At 46.0% G+C, this 15,228-nt stretch overlaps 1 protein-coding gene across 1 annotated transcript; it reads right to left on the bottom strand.

Moving 5' to 3' along the window:
• Positions 1–987: 987 nt before the first annotated feature.
• On the bottom strand, positions 988–6,563 carry LOC123161830 (ethylene-responsive transcription factor ABI4-like). The gene is made up of 3 exons (XM_044579652.1): positions 6,009–6,563; positions 2,515–2,518; positions 988–1,127 (listed from the first exon to the last, which is right to left on the bottom strand). Exons 1-3 carry the CDS (start codon positions 6,561–6,563, stop codon positions 988–990), a joined length of 699 nt encoding a protein of 232 aa, XP_044435587.1.
• Between the last annotated feature and the right edge of the window lie 8,665 nt (positions 6,564–15,228).

The following is a 15,228-nucleotide window of genomic DNA, read 5'->3' as shown; positions in this document are numbered from 1 at the left end:
TTTCATGATGCGTCAAGATCATGTACATCCGGAAGAAAATAAGGATATGCTATACTGCAAATCCAAGAGATAAGTACTACAACATAGCAATTGCAACATAGTGCCCAAAATATTACTATAAAAATGTTTCGTGTTAAGACAACTAATAACTTTGTACTTCAAATATGTTTGCTACTCCACATTTTTTAAGATTATTCTTATTGAATAAAATTAATATACCGAAGATAGTCCACTACTTTAGATATCACCATACATGAGTTACTATAGTTTTCTATACATTTGGATACTTCTAATACTATTGATCGATGTACCGAAATTCAGGGCCGTGATCCCCCGAGAAATCTGGATAGAGATAAATGTTCATGCCGCCTTCGAGACATAAACTAGTGAAGCGGACGGGGATTTGATTGTTAGTGGCCATTTATAGTTCAGTTATAAAGGTTACAAAAAACTTTTTTCATGATATACTACAACAACCGCGCGCTTGGATGACATGAGAGTTTGGACTTTTATGATTTTTTAGGATCATTTGATCCTTGAGTCTGATTTCCTGAATTTGAAACTCACATATTTCATCCTTCTTCGCTTTGCATTAAAAACTGTAACAACATTGGTGTTTGTGCTATATTTTCTCTCTTCAGCTCAAATCAATTATCTCAAACTCCACACCAAACAACATATTGATTAACTAATGGAGTAGACTGATTAAATGTTTCATACCCAAAATATAGTATGGTAACATAAGACAACAGTGCACCCACTCGAAAATAAAACACAAGACAAGAGTTAACAGATTACATGATTGGTAAAAACAAACAACATGATGATAAACAACACTACAATACACCTATTACATGGTAGCGACACATGAGAACAACATTCAAAACATTTGTAATTAAAACTGATATGATAGATAGATTCAGATTGCCTCTGGATTATGATGGCACATGACTATGGGATCTCAGTGCATATTGCGCACGGCTGAGGCTAAACAACAGGAGCACCAGGGAAATACCACAGCTTGGTGAAATTGTCAGCAGTTCCTTCTGTTGGAGCACTAGGTGTGACGGGAACGATGAACTGTTTGGGTTTCTTGAACACCAGGTGGCGAGAGGAAGCCCCTAGCGCTTCCCTTTGTGAAAGTATTTGGGAAGCGTAGAACCCTTTGTCTCGGGCCGCATTGTATATATTGGGAAAAGGCCTTGGTACACAAGTTACAGAGAGAGAGAGATTGACCAAATATGTCGTTACAGAGAGATACGGGAGAAGAAGAGATAGAATTGAGGTACAAGTTAAACACCTCTCCTATCCCTATACAATTACTCTAATACTCCCCCTCAATCTAAACCTCAAGAAGTTTTGCCAAGGTTGAGATTGTATATGAACTCATCTAATCTTCTCTCACTAAGAGGTTTAGTAAACCCATCCGCAAGTTGATCCCGTGTGGGGATAAACCGAATTTCAAGCAGCTTTCGAGCTACTCTCTCTCTGACAAAATGAAAATCAACTTCAATATGTTTCGTCCGTGCATGAAAAACAGGATTTGCTGAGAGATAAGTTGCACCAATATTGTCACACCATAGTCTTGCAGCTTGTGGAGCTTTAATTCCAAGTTCATAAAGTAATGTTTGTATCCACATCACTTCAGTTGTAGAATTTGCCAAAGATTTATATTCAGCCTTTGTACTTGACCTTGAGACAATAGCTTGCTTTCTTGCGCTCCATGACACAAGATTTGATCCCATAAACACAGCAAAATCACCAGTAGATCTCCTATCATCAGCACACCCTGCCCAGTCTGCATCAGAATATGCAGTAACAAGCAAGGAAGAAGACTTGACAATCTGAAGTCCAAGCCCTTGAGTATACTGGAGATACCTTAAAATTCTTTTAACTACTGTCCAATGAGTAGTTCTAGGAGCATGCAAATATTGACATACCTTGTTTACTGAATAAGAGATATCAGGACGTGGAAGTGTCAGATACTGTAAAGCATCTACAATGCTCCTGTAATTTGTTCCATCCTATGAGCCAAGAACTTCTCCACTGTCAACTGTAAGTTTTTTTGAGGTAGAGATTGGTGTGCTCAAAGGTTTGCAATTCTCCAATCCCACTCTCTTTAGAACATCAGCTGTATATTTCTCTTGTGAAAGAAGTATGCCATCTATAATTTGCTTTACCTCCATGCCAAGAAAATAGTGAAGATCACCTAGATCCTTCAGAGCAAATTCAAGTTTTAAATCCTTAAGCAAACAAGCAGTGGCCTCTTGACATGAACTAGCAACAATTATATCATCAACATAAACAAGCACAAAAATAGTGATATTGCCTTTGCTATAAAAGAACAAGGATGTATCTGCCTTGGATGATGTAAACCCAAGATGTTGTAGCTGCATGCTCAACCTAGAATACCATGCTCTTGGAGCCTGCTTTAGACCATATACGACTTTATACAACTTACATACATAGTGTGGTGTGCTATGATTTTTATAACCTGGTGGTTGCCTCATGAACACTTCTTCCTCAAGAACACCATGAAGAAACGCGTTCTGAACATCTAGCTGTCTTAAGCTCCAACCTCTGGAAATAGCAATGGACAAAACAAGACGAATAGTAGTTGCTTTAACAACAGGGCTAAAGGTATCATCATAATCAATTCCAAACCTTTGCTTGAAACCCTTTGCAACCAACCTTGCCTTATACCTGTCTATACTTCCATCAGATTTTCTTTTAATCTTGTATACCCACTTACAATCAATCACATTAGCACCATGTTGCGGTGGTACTAGATGCCAAGTCTGATTTTTTATAAGTGCATTATATTCATTGTCAATGGCTTCCTTCCAATCCTTGTTAGCGAGAGCATCATGCAGATTAATAGGTTCGCAGTAGTGGCAAGGAAATCACACTTAGTTGGATTATACTTTATTGTACCATCACTATATTGTTTTTCCTTGACAATACCTGATTGAGACCTTGTGTGTCGACGAAGAGGTGAAGAAGGCGCAGAAGATCCTGTTGTTGCAACGTTGCCCGCAGAAGATCTAGGCTAATGAGGCTCTTGATCCAAGGAAGATTGGGTCTGCTCCACATCCGACGCGCGGCCACGATCGACTCGCGAGTCGGAAGCAACTGGCGGGTCCCGCGTTGGCGCGACGCGGTTAGCTGCTGGGCCCCCTGGAGACGTGGCAGCCGCGAACTCGCTACCCCCCGCGCCTTGCCCGATGGGCGTCGCGGGGCATGCGAGCGCCGGTTGGCGCGACGCGCCTGGACTGGTGGGGTCCGTCTGGTCTGCGGTGCTGTCGGCCACCAGGGTGCGCTGCAACAACGAATCAGTGTGGGATCTCGCGCCGCCCAGCGCTGCAGTCTGCCGTGGATCCGTCTGGGATTGTGCGTTGTCAGCCGAATCAGCACTGGAGGCCGTGCCTATTTTGTATGTGGTGCACATAAAATGACGACAGGAATCTGCACAAAAGGCATTAGAAACATAATTTTCTTTGGATTTTTGCACATGATCATGATCAGTTAATTCACCCCCGTGATCAAGAAGTGTAGCATAGTCTAGTAGAAGTGCTATTTCCGCACGAAGCAAAGCTCCCGCATTGGGACGAAGTGTGGAAAAAGGAAAGAGTGTCTCATCAAAGATAACATCACGAGAGATATAAATGAGTCCAGTAGATATTTCAAAACACTTGTATCCTTTATGAAGGTTACTGCACGCAATAAAGACACATTGTGTGGAGCCAAACTCAAGCTTGTGACGATTGTATGGACGTAAATTGGGATAATAAGCACACTCAATTTTTTTTGAGGTAATTGTAATCTGGCTTTTGATGATACAACCGTTCTAAAGGAGTGGAGTTGATAATAACCTTACTGGGAAGGCGATTGATCAGATATGTAGCTGTGATAAAAGCCTCGTCCCAATACTTTAGGGGCATGGATGCATGAGCTAAAAGAGAGAGACCAACTTCAATGATATGACGGTGTTTGCGCTCAGCAGAGCCATTCTGCTGATGAGCATGAGGGCAAGACACATAGTGGGTAATCCCTGAGAATAAGCTCTAAGGGAGCATGAGACACAGTAGTGGACTTAGGATAAGGAAGCTCATGGCTCTTGGCACATTGACAGGCTTCACAAATAGACTCACTATTTGAACTATGTGACAAAGGAAGATTGTCTTTATTGCCTACTTGCCTAACTATGATTGATGAGGGATGTCCTAATCTTTGATGCCACCGTGCCAAAGAGGGCGTGATGACGGAGTAGACGTGATGACGCTTGAGGCTAAGTGCTTCAGGTGAGATGGGGTAGAGTCCTCCAATGCATCTACTGTGGTAGAGAAGTGCCCTCGTTGCCCGATCCTTGATGAAAAAAATAACGAGGGTGAGTTTCAAAGAAGACATTGTTATCGGTGGCTAAACGAGACATAGAGGAAAGATTTTTGTCAGCTTGTGGAACATGGAGAACATCCCTAAGAACTAGATCACTTTGAAGATTAGGGGAATTAAGTGAAGCTTGAGCAATATGACAAATATCCATACCTCTGCCGCTAGCGGTGTGGATCTGGTCGCTGCTGTGATACATCTCGTGAAGGGCAAGTTGCTCTAGCTCATTGGTGACGTGGTCCCTAGCACCAGAGTCGACATACCAGATGCCATCCCCTCCTTGCTCGCGCATAGCGGCTACAACCAAACGAGTATCCGGGACAAAATTTTCATCAAACCGATGCCAGCAATCAATGACCTCATGACCGGCCTTCTTGCAGAGTTGACAATGAGGGTGGCCACGTGATGAAGAGTTGAGGCGGCCATTGTTGGAGTTGAAGCCGACATCCCCATTGTTGGTGCCGTAGCCGCCACCCTCATTGTTGTTGACGTAGCCACCACCAGAGCGGGCACCATCGCCCGAAGAAGCGCCACGTCCGCGATCACCACCATGGTTGGCGCCCTGGTGACCATGGCCACGGCCGCGACCCTGTTAAGGGGAGTATGCAGAAGATTGCCGTAGATCGCCGCCATGGAGGAGGGTGAGGCGGGCATCAAAGCTGAGCAGCTGGCTATGCAGCTTTGGAACCGTGAGGGGTTCCACCCATGGAGCAAGAGCAAAGACGACTGGATTGTAATCCATGTCGAGGCCAGCAAGGATCTTGGAGACGTACGATCTCAGGATCGGAGAGTGCCACAGCGGTGCACGCAACTTCATCGGTGAGGCTCTTGATTTTGCCAAGGTACTCTGCCATGGCCATGTTACTTTTTAATTTTAGGTTGGTGAGCTCGATGCGGGTGTTGATCGCATGTGCTTGGCTCTGAGTAGCGAACATTTCATTGATGACGCGCCACACCTCGCCCGGCTTCTAGAGCGTGCCAACCTGTGAAAGGATCTCGCGGGAAAAGGAACCCATCAAGTACCCTTGAACTTGTTGCTGCTGTGCATACCAGAGAGTTCGTGAAAAGTTGATGACTTGCTCTTCTTTGCTGTCCTTGGTGATGGTGAGAGTGGCCGACGGTGGCGGGATCTTCACATCGAGGTAGTGCTCCATCTGAGCACCCTTGATCTGTGGCAGCACGATGGCCTTCCATAGCAGTGAGTTCCCCCTTGTAAGCTTCTCCCGTGGTGGCGATCCGTGGAAGGTACGGGTGGCTGTGGATGGGGAGGCAAAGGTGGAGGAGGAGGTGGTGGTGATTGCGCCCATGGTGTTGGGTGACATGGCGGAGGTGGTAGACATGATCTCTGTCGCAAAGGTAGCTAGATGCGATCTCTTTGAATCTAATGAGGAAGAGGCTCTGTTACCATGTGAAAGTATTTGGGAAGTATAGAACCCTTTGTCTCGGGCCGTATTGTATATATTGGGCAAAAGCCTTGGTACACAAGTTACAGAGAGAAATCAAGAGAGATCAGAGAGATAGACCAAACAGGTCGTTACAGAGAGATACGGGAGAAGAAGAGAGAGAATTGAGGTACAAGTTAAACAGCCTCTCCTATCCCTATAGAATTACTCTAAGACCCTTGAGGAGCTTAAGCAGCTTTCCGTCTGCGCCATGATCTGCATCCGTTGGATAGGCTGTTGTGGCTGTGGAGCAGGTGCGTGCACATGCACCGGCTTCAGGCTGAGACGTGCACGTGCCGGAAGCGGGATGTGCAGGAACGGGTATGCAGGCACCGGTGGGGTGTCTCTAGCGGGCGCTTCAAAGTGGAAGGAAAAGTAAACTACCAGCTTGGGCGGTGGTGGAGGCAGTGCTGTGGGGTCCGGTGAAAATTTAACAACCTGAAAGAGTGGTGCATGTGCGTCGTGACCGCGGCTGCGGTGCCTCGGTGCAGCAATCACCTCCATTACCAGTTTGGCCGGCGGAGGGTAGGGGAAGTTGAGCTTTGCCTTTGTGCCCTTCAGCTCCCTAGCCGCGAGGTCGTAGGCGCACGCGGCGACCTTAGGGGACTGGTACGTCCCCAGCCACAACAATGTCTTCGTCACCGGGTGCTTCATAACTGCGGTGAACTTGCCATCCCCCTTCTTTCTGACCCTAGTTAACCTGCTGTTCTCACCCGCTGCTGCGGCTGCCATGGCCTATACCACAATCGAACGGAGGTGGATGCACTTTGAGGTGGATGCCTGATGTGTGCAAGACGATGGGGTTTAACAGCGGGTCTTGCGCAGCCCAGCCTCCGGCATCAAGCCATGCGTCGCATACGCACATTTCAGCCTCACTGGAACCACGCCGCCCCACCATGAATAGGGAGTGGTTGTTAACACTGACAAAAAATATATATCATGGCGTGCACGTATAGAACCGCCTTACAGCTTGCATTGTTCCTTTTCACTTTGGGAAACGTTTATACCCGGCGCACTGGCTGAGTCTTCCGCCGGTCGCGCATGGGGCGTGTGATCCGTTTTTCCTTGTTGCGCCAAGTCGCTCGTCCACGCATCCAGGCCCACATGCAACACCCTCTTTCCCTCTTTCCTAGCCACGCATCTACGGCCTTATCCATCTGCCAACCGCTCTTCTTCCTCCCCAGCTCTTTCTCTCTCCACGAGCGACCAAAGCACACGCCATGCCGATGAAAGCCAACCGGCTAGACCAGATCCCACTCGCCGGGGCGGTGCTCCTACCTCCCCCCTCTCATGGCGCACTCCGTCCATCCATCTAGCTCCACTCCAACGATGACCCCCCCCCCCCTGAAAGCTACAACCAGCTGAGATAGAAGCTGCAACCGTCGTCTTTTTTTGCTACTACCGGCGCCGGATTTTGCTACATTCATCACGGCGGGTCTGCGACCTACTAGCGCGGTGCCTTTTTTTGTTGCAACCGTCCTAAGATTTTGCTACTACCGGCGGGATTTTTGCTACATCCATCATATGTGGGGAAGACCGCGACCTGCGACGGCAACGGCAACGAATTGGTGCAAACGGACATGGAAAAAAGCTTCAACCGGCCTAGTATAAGTTCCAACCGATGGAGAAAAAAGCTTCAACAGGCATGACAGAAAAGCTTCAATCCTCATGGAAAAGCTGGAAGCAGCTACGAAAAAAGCTTCAACCGACCATGAAAAAAGCTTCAAGCTAGAGCCAACAATGGTTATGACGGCGAGGCTACGACGGGTTGACGGCAAGGAGCTGCACGCGATTTTTTGCTGCAATCGACAACGGGAAAAGCTACAACCGGTGCCACGTCTTGCTACTCCCGGCAAAACCCGACGAAGGTTGAACCAAATCGTGGTCGGCGCCGTGACTGTCGACATGAATGGTTGTAGCGATTCCTGTCACCGGTCGTAGCAAAAATGAACCATGGTTGAAGCAAAATATATCTGCACTTGGATGATGAAGGAGAAAAGATTGGCTGGGCGTGGCCATGGCGACAGGGCTGCGGCGAGGGACAGCGGCGGAGCTGCAACCTGAGCTTCACCCGTCGCTGCTGAGAGCTACAACCGCAGGCGCAGCTATTTCATGGGTCAAGGCGGCGACGAGGACAGACGGCGAAGATGGGGACTGGCGACGAGGACAGCCGACGAGGATGGGGACCGGCGACGAGGACGGCCAGCGGGAGTGGGGACCGGCGACGAGGTCAGGCACCGGAGGGGAGAGGACGCACGCGCCGAGTGGGAGATGTGATTTCCAGCGAGAGGAAGAAGAAGCTGCGGGGCAAACCCTTTTTTTTTCGCCAGATCCAATGGCCCACGCGGCTCAAATCCAACGGCCCTGACGCGACCGGCCGAACGGTTGGGCCGGTGCGCCGGCGCAGATTAGTGCCCTTTCACTTTTGTTTGGTTGTATTTCTCCTAGCTTATACTGTTATACACGCACTGCTTTCCAGCTCCGCCGTTTCTATTACCAGGAGACTAGTTTCTTGCTGATTAACACGATCACCACCCAAAAGCAAAGGTTATTAACACGACAAAAGATATATGCCATGGCGTGTACGTGAAGGGATCAAGTACACTAGTAGTCTAGTACAGCTTGCATTGCTGATTTTTGTGATTTCGCGCGCGTCCTCGGCCGAAAAGCGCCGGATACAGGCACGTTACACGTCAGCCTAGCCTATCATCTGATGCACCATATGGGATGAGACATAGATTACGTGCGCTTAGCTGGTGTGAACCACACTTTTCTGCTGCTTATACATATATTGTGTGAGGTATGTCTTTTCTTAAACGATGGTTGTCTTTTCTTCTAATGCATTTCTTTCCAACGTGGTTAAGCATCATTGTTAAGTTAATACGGCGAAACATGGAACAGTGGCATTTAGCGGGAGCCAAAGCTATAGAGACCCCATTCGGGGATTTAGATGCGAGATATTATTTTTACCACCTTTTGGCTTTCTCTTTTCCCTTTAGTCCCGTGTTGCTCTTATCTTAGTCTTTGATCTTTTGATCAACTCTTGTAACCTGTCTGTTCTCTGCTAAACTATTGAAGCCAGCCAAGATGGATCTTTCAAAAAAAAATCATTGTTACGTTAGAAATTTAACGGTTAAAGGAATTTTCAAAATAAATTAAGTCATTTCTTCTGATAAAAACACATCTCAAGTCAGATTTTTAGATTAGTATTCGGTATTTCTATTTTTATCATTCCCATAAACTTATCTCCAAAAAGTTTTGTAGCATTGTAGAGTTTTTCAAGAAAAAAAAAGCTTTAGGGTATCTTCAACGCTATCCACTCATACAGAAATGGTATCCATCCACGACAATAACACAGGAGCCGGCCATCCAACCCTATCCATGAAATGTCTGGACACATTTTAAGCGATATTTGAACAAACCAGACGATCATTTAAACAAGACCAATTTCAAGACATTTTTAACATATTTCATTTAACAAAAGTGTACATGACATTTTTAACATAAAATGTAAACCTAGTCTAAATCTTCGCCAATTGTGGAAGCGTTCGTGTTCCATATCCTGTCTTTCTCAGGTCCGACATCTTTGCCAGGCCAGAGCTCTACGATGTTCAGCTACGGGTCACCGGCGAGGAAGAATAAGACATGGGACACAGATATGCCCACATGGAATGCGGACGCCTACGTCTCTCATATGTCCTACTCTTCCTTGTCGAATTCCGCTGCTTGGACATAGCTAGTCGATGTGAGGTTCATGATAGACTTGGACGGGCTAGACTCGTGGTCGTTGTGGCCCACGTGAACTGTGGGTGATGCAGAGCTACCAATGTCCCCGTTCGTGATCGCCTAAGCTACCACGCCCGCCTCCACCATGATTGCGTTGCAGCCAACGCAAGCGCTGCACATGGTCTCGCAGAACGCTCCCTTCTCGTCGACAAAGATCGGCTACTCCGAGGCCATGGCCGCTGTGGTCGTGAACCCACCATAGATTTGGTCCTCAGCCAGCCAGGGATGCGTGAGGAGGGCGAGGTAGGAGCCTGGCTCCTCCTGCGCCAGCCAAAACATCGACACTGGCAGTGCTGCCTGCTTGTCCATCATGACGATGTTGAAGTGCGGTTGCATGCATGGACTGGCACTGGCGGGGGTGCCGGATCGTCGTCATCTCTCACCTTCGGCAAGCCGACTTCTATCCGTCGCGCATGACAATGCTGCTAGTCGGCCGCAAGGCTGACAAACTGGTGCTTCTGCTCCGTCGAGAGGTTCTCCCACTTCGATATAGAGCTCGCCATGGCAGAGTTGGTGCATGAAGGAGGAACTAAAATGGACGTGGCGTGGTCCGGATCAAGCTGTGCGCGACCACATATAAATACCAGGCACCGACTAAACCAAACATCGAGTTATTTCAGTGCAGGCACCAAAGTGGGTTTCTCGGCTATCCCGCTTATTTAATGTCGACATGCAGACAGACGGGTAGCCGGTCTCAATGCGGTAGAGAGTCGCCTCGTCGCCCCATCCGGTCACTAATACTTCCCAAACATATCTACTTTTCCAACCACTTTTACTCTTGTTTTGAACTATAATTTGCATGATTTGAATGGAACTAACCTGGACTGATGATGTTTTCGGGAAGAATTGCCATGGTGTTATTTTTGCACGGAAATAAAAGTTCTTGGATGGGGCTAAAACTTTACGGAGAATATTTTTAGAATATATAAATAATACTGGCGAAGAGAAATACGAGAGGGAGGCCACCATGGCACACCCACCCCCCTAGGGCGCGCCTGGCAGGCTTGTGCGCCCCTGGTAGCTCCGGCAACCCTAACTCCAACTCTATAAATACCTATTCATCCAAAAAACAGAGAGATGTAATCATCGCGTTTTACGATATGAAGCCGCCGCCACCTCCTGTTCTTCATCGGGAGGGCTGATCTGGATGATTACTTAGCCGTATCAACCTGCTTGTTAGGTCTCCTATCGAGAAAAAGAGAAAGTGGCTTGAGCAAAAGTAAACAAAGTGTAAATATGAGAATTATAAGTTATCAATGTTAAACTACTCAAGTTACTATAGAATCACTCCAAAAATTACCATACAGTGATGATGAAGCTAAAAAGAAAAAGGAAAGACAATGAGAGCTCACCTGCGTGAATATTGCTTCTGCTGACTGAGGGGTGGAATGCTCTCACTGGTGCCCTTATCGGTGAACCGAATACCAAGCTCTTGTACGACAATGATCTTGATATGGTAATCCATTTAAGCTTCCGATAGTATGGCAGAGTCAATTGGTGCAACTGGTGGTGGCGGAGAAGATACCTTGAATTTCTTGCGTCTTGTGTAAGTCTTATCCAAAGCCTTCACAAGAGAAGCACCATAGCCCTTGAAGGAAGATTCTTTGCCCACCTCAACCCGCTTGTCTGCCATATCTGGCTGGCTAAGCATGCCTTCCCCTCCATCAACTAATGTCGTGCGAAAAGGTTCACTAAGCATAATTTGCGACTCGAGAACATGTTCAATCCTCACACTTGTTGGCGTGCCTTCATCATTTGCTGCTCCGCTGGACAACACATTTGCATTTGTTGTAGCACTGTCTTGGACGTCTACATAGGCTGCCCTACTGCCTGAAGAATCATAGGCTCCTTCTTGAGCACGAAAAACAATTCGATAGTCTCCATCATCATCGGAGTAGCCATCGTTATCGTCACCATCATCGTGGCTCTTATCGTTGGTATATGACTCATGAACAAGTTGTTTGCCAGGAAGCAAGCTGAAAGAAGCCTTGTTTCTATCTGTAGGGGACTTCAACTTCATCAAAGAAGCTACCTCCTGAATTGCTGCATCTCCTTTGCGTTTCCTTTTCATTGTGCCCTGTCGCGTACAAGAGGAGGAATACAGTTAAAAATGTCCCACAATTTTTTTTGAAAAAAATATAGAAATACCAGAGGGCATAGTAACCTTCATAATTAAAGTATAGAAACACCACAAGAAAAATCGTACCACCCCTTTCAAATGTACATGATGAAAAATACCCAGAAACAACTTTGTGAAATTTGCTACTACATCGTAATTTATACACAACTGTCCTGGAAACAACAATTTGACAGTCATAGTCATGAACGAAATTTACTTATGGAATATCAACGAAAATGTGCTAAATTATCAATGAGAAAAGAGGAAAGGTAAATAATAGTACAACACATACCGGTTGGTAGACTTGCTAATACTTGGCGAGAGTTTATATACATCAAACAAGGCAATACTACAAAATAGTGATGGTAATTATGCAAAGTACAGACCATAGCCATAAAACAAAAGTGCAGAAACACATCGTGAACACATAGCAACAAAAGAACTGCAGTGATGCGCGTTGACTAACAAAAATAAAATTAATTTTTGGCATGAACGAAAATTAAGAGACTAGTAATTTTGCTACAGCAGGCATGCCCATTTCCAAAGGAGAAATATGATAACTACTATATATCCGACGAGTTGAAAAAACAAATCCCAGAGCTTACAGACCTTGGTACATTAGAATAGCAATCACGGTAAAATAAAATAAAACTAGCATGGTGAAATATTAGGACATTGAGCACTATGAACTGACAAATGGTCTACAATTGTGAGGCTACAAACCTGATTAATAAGATGCAATAGGACTGATAACTATAAAACATGAAATATGGCGATAACTAGCAGTGGATAAATTACTGCACATAATGTGAGGAAAATATGTGTCCAAATTAAACTAAGCCAGAGTAACAACTCAAGGGCATGCCTGATAACTGAGGTGAAAAAAGCGTGATAACTACAAAGTGCATCCATCAGCCAATTTCAATCCAGCTCCATAAAAGTTTGTGCTGAGACGATACAAATTTCATTTCCAATGTGATACAGGGGCGAAAATCATGGTGATGAAATACAAACAGGCAGCAAATCTAGCAAATAAAACACCCAAAACACTCAATAAACTTCAATCCCAATAAACTAGTATCAACAAACCAACTACAAATTGATGATATAGTAACGACAGAAGTCTCGATATCCGCCGATTTCAAACTCATCCAAAAATTTCTGCGAATCATTTTTTGATTTCGGCGAGTACGGGAAAAAATTTAGCGCCGTTGGGAAGAAAATCAGAGAGCGGGGGGAGGGAGGATTGCAGGCCCACCGAACACTCGCCGCCGTCCGCCGCGAAAGCAGGCACCTGTGCTGGATTCAAAACCGTCGCCTTCTTCCTTCACAAAAACAAACATACTTAAGTCTGTGGTTCGCTTGATACAAATCTAGAAATATAATATAAGCAAAAAGGCTGAAGTGGCCAATTGCCCAATTTAGTTGCAGCAAGTGACTAAAAAGAAAGCAGTACAGTCTAAGCCTTAAGCTTGACAACGACAACGACAGCGACGCAAGAGCAAAAAACAACCACAGAAGCTTACACATATCACGAGGCTTGCACACAGTTTCTCTCCAGAAATGACACCACCGCTATACAGATCAGCACATGAAGGGAAGCAAAGCGGAAACCAAAATCCATCAGCCACAGGATGAAACTAGTACTATGTGCGCTCCACGACGGGTACCACGAAAATCCTAATAAAAGTTCAAGAGGCGACGGACAGTCAAAGCGGCCGGCGAAATAATTTTGGCGCCCCAGATCAGATCCCCGGCAACATACGTCAGGGTGGAGCCGCCTGTCGTACCTTCGTGAACTCACGGACCCAGGCACGCACGGCCATGCCTCAGATCTGCCCCGGGCCAGAGCACAGCGGACCAAACCACCCGTGGGCTGCCGCTAACCAAACGAATCTATATCTCCGTTCTCCGACCACATTTCCGTTAAATAAAAGTTGATTATCGAGGAGCCGGGGGAGGATTTAGCAAACCTTGGGGTCAGGGTCGAACCGCGGTGAGGAGTGGACCACGCCGGTTGGTCTCTCCACTAGGGCTGGACATGAGCCGAGCCGAGCCGAGCTTGATCCGAGCCTGGCTTTGGCTCGCTCTGAAGCGGCTCGGCTCGGCTCGGCTCGGCTCGCTCAGCCAACGAGCCTAGTTCAGGCGGCTCGGCTCGTTTTAGGTGTGGCTCGGCTCAGACCGAGCCGGCTCGTAAGCCAGCTGCTCCAGAGCCTTTGTACCTATGTATATCAGTATATACTCCACAATCTTGATTCTTTTGCAGCAATTAAACTCATATTTTGGAAAACAAACAATTTAATTGCTAAAAATGAAACATCCAGCAATCTATTGTTTTAAGAAATGGTCATAGTAATGAAAAATAAGCTTTCTTCTATGAGTTCTTCTACGAAAATTGTAACAATGTAACAGATTAGAGAAAGAATTGGGCAGCATTTCTACTGTATTTTGGACAAAACTTCCTTTGATCTTTACACAACAAAACATCAAATATTGACAGCCAAACAAAGAAATTTTGTATAGCATAACACATCAAAACAACACACACACATGAGCTTGGACACTCATCCTCTTGCACCTCCTCATGATCCTCCTCCGCTTGCTTATCATGTTCCATTGCCTAGCACACCAAAACAACACACACACACACACATGAGCTTGGACACACATTTATTTGACTTTTGGATAGCAAAAACAGCACATACATGAGCTTGCACAAATATATATTTGACTTTTCGATAGCAAAAACAGCACCTAGGTGAGCTTGCACAAACATATATTTGACATTTGTGTACCAAAAAGAGCACACACATGAGCTTGCACGAACATATATTCGACATTTAGGTACCAAAAACAGCACATATGAGCTTGGGCACACATAAATTTGACTCTCAAAAAGAAAAACAGCACATACACGAGCTTGCACAAATATATATTTTGCACCTACATACCTGGGAAGATGTAGCCTCCCTCTCATAGTAGTTTGCGGAGCCGGAGGCAACAGCGATTCCGGCACGCACCCCAGCGCCGGCGGGGTCAGGGAGACGTCATAGCAGAGGTTCCTTTTTTACCCTATACAACAACTCAGCGATTGGGAAATTGCTGGAATCATTTGCCAGCTTCCTTGGCAGCCGCACAGTAGCTACTGCATTGCCCTTCCCATTCTCCTTCTGCATCCCCGAGACCGGCAACTTGCTCTTCATAATGGAGTCCAACGACCTTGTTTCTCCTTCTTCCCACCCGCCTTCCCCTTTTCTTTGTCCATTGTCTGCATACATCAGCAAACAACAAACGGTCAATCATCAACAACAATAAACTAATTAGACATGGAGTCTATGTAATTTTCCAGCAAGTAGATTATTTTTCAAGCTGCTATGCTACAACAAGTAGATCATCAACTAGGTCATCAACAGCAGAAAACTAATTACACATGGAATCAATGAAAATTTTGATCTATCCATCCATTCTGCCCTACAACTCCATCCATCCATG

This window comes from Triticum aestivum, chromosome 7B (genome assembly GCF_018294505.1).
Source record: "Triticum aestivum cultivar Chinese Spring chromosome 7B, IWGSC CS RefSeq v2.1, whole genome shotgun sequence".
Lineage (NCBI taxonomy): Eukaryota > Viridiplantae > Streptophyta > Magnoliopsida > Poales > Poaceae > Triticum > Triticum aestivum.
This window is presented reverse-complemented; position numbering and strand designations above follow the sequence as displayed.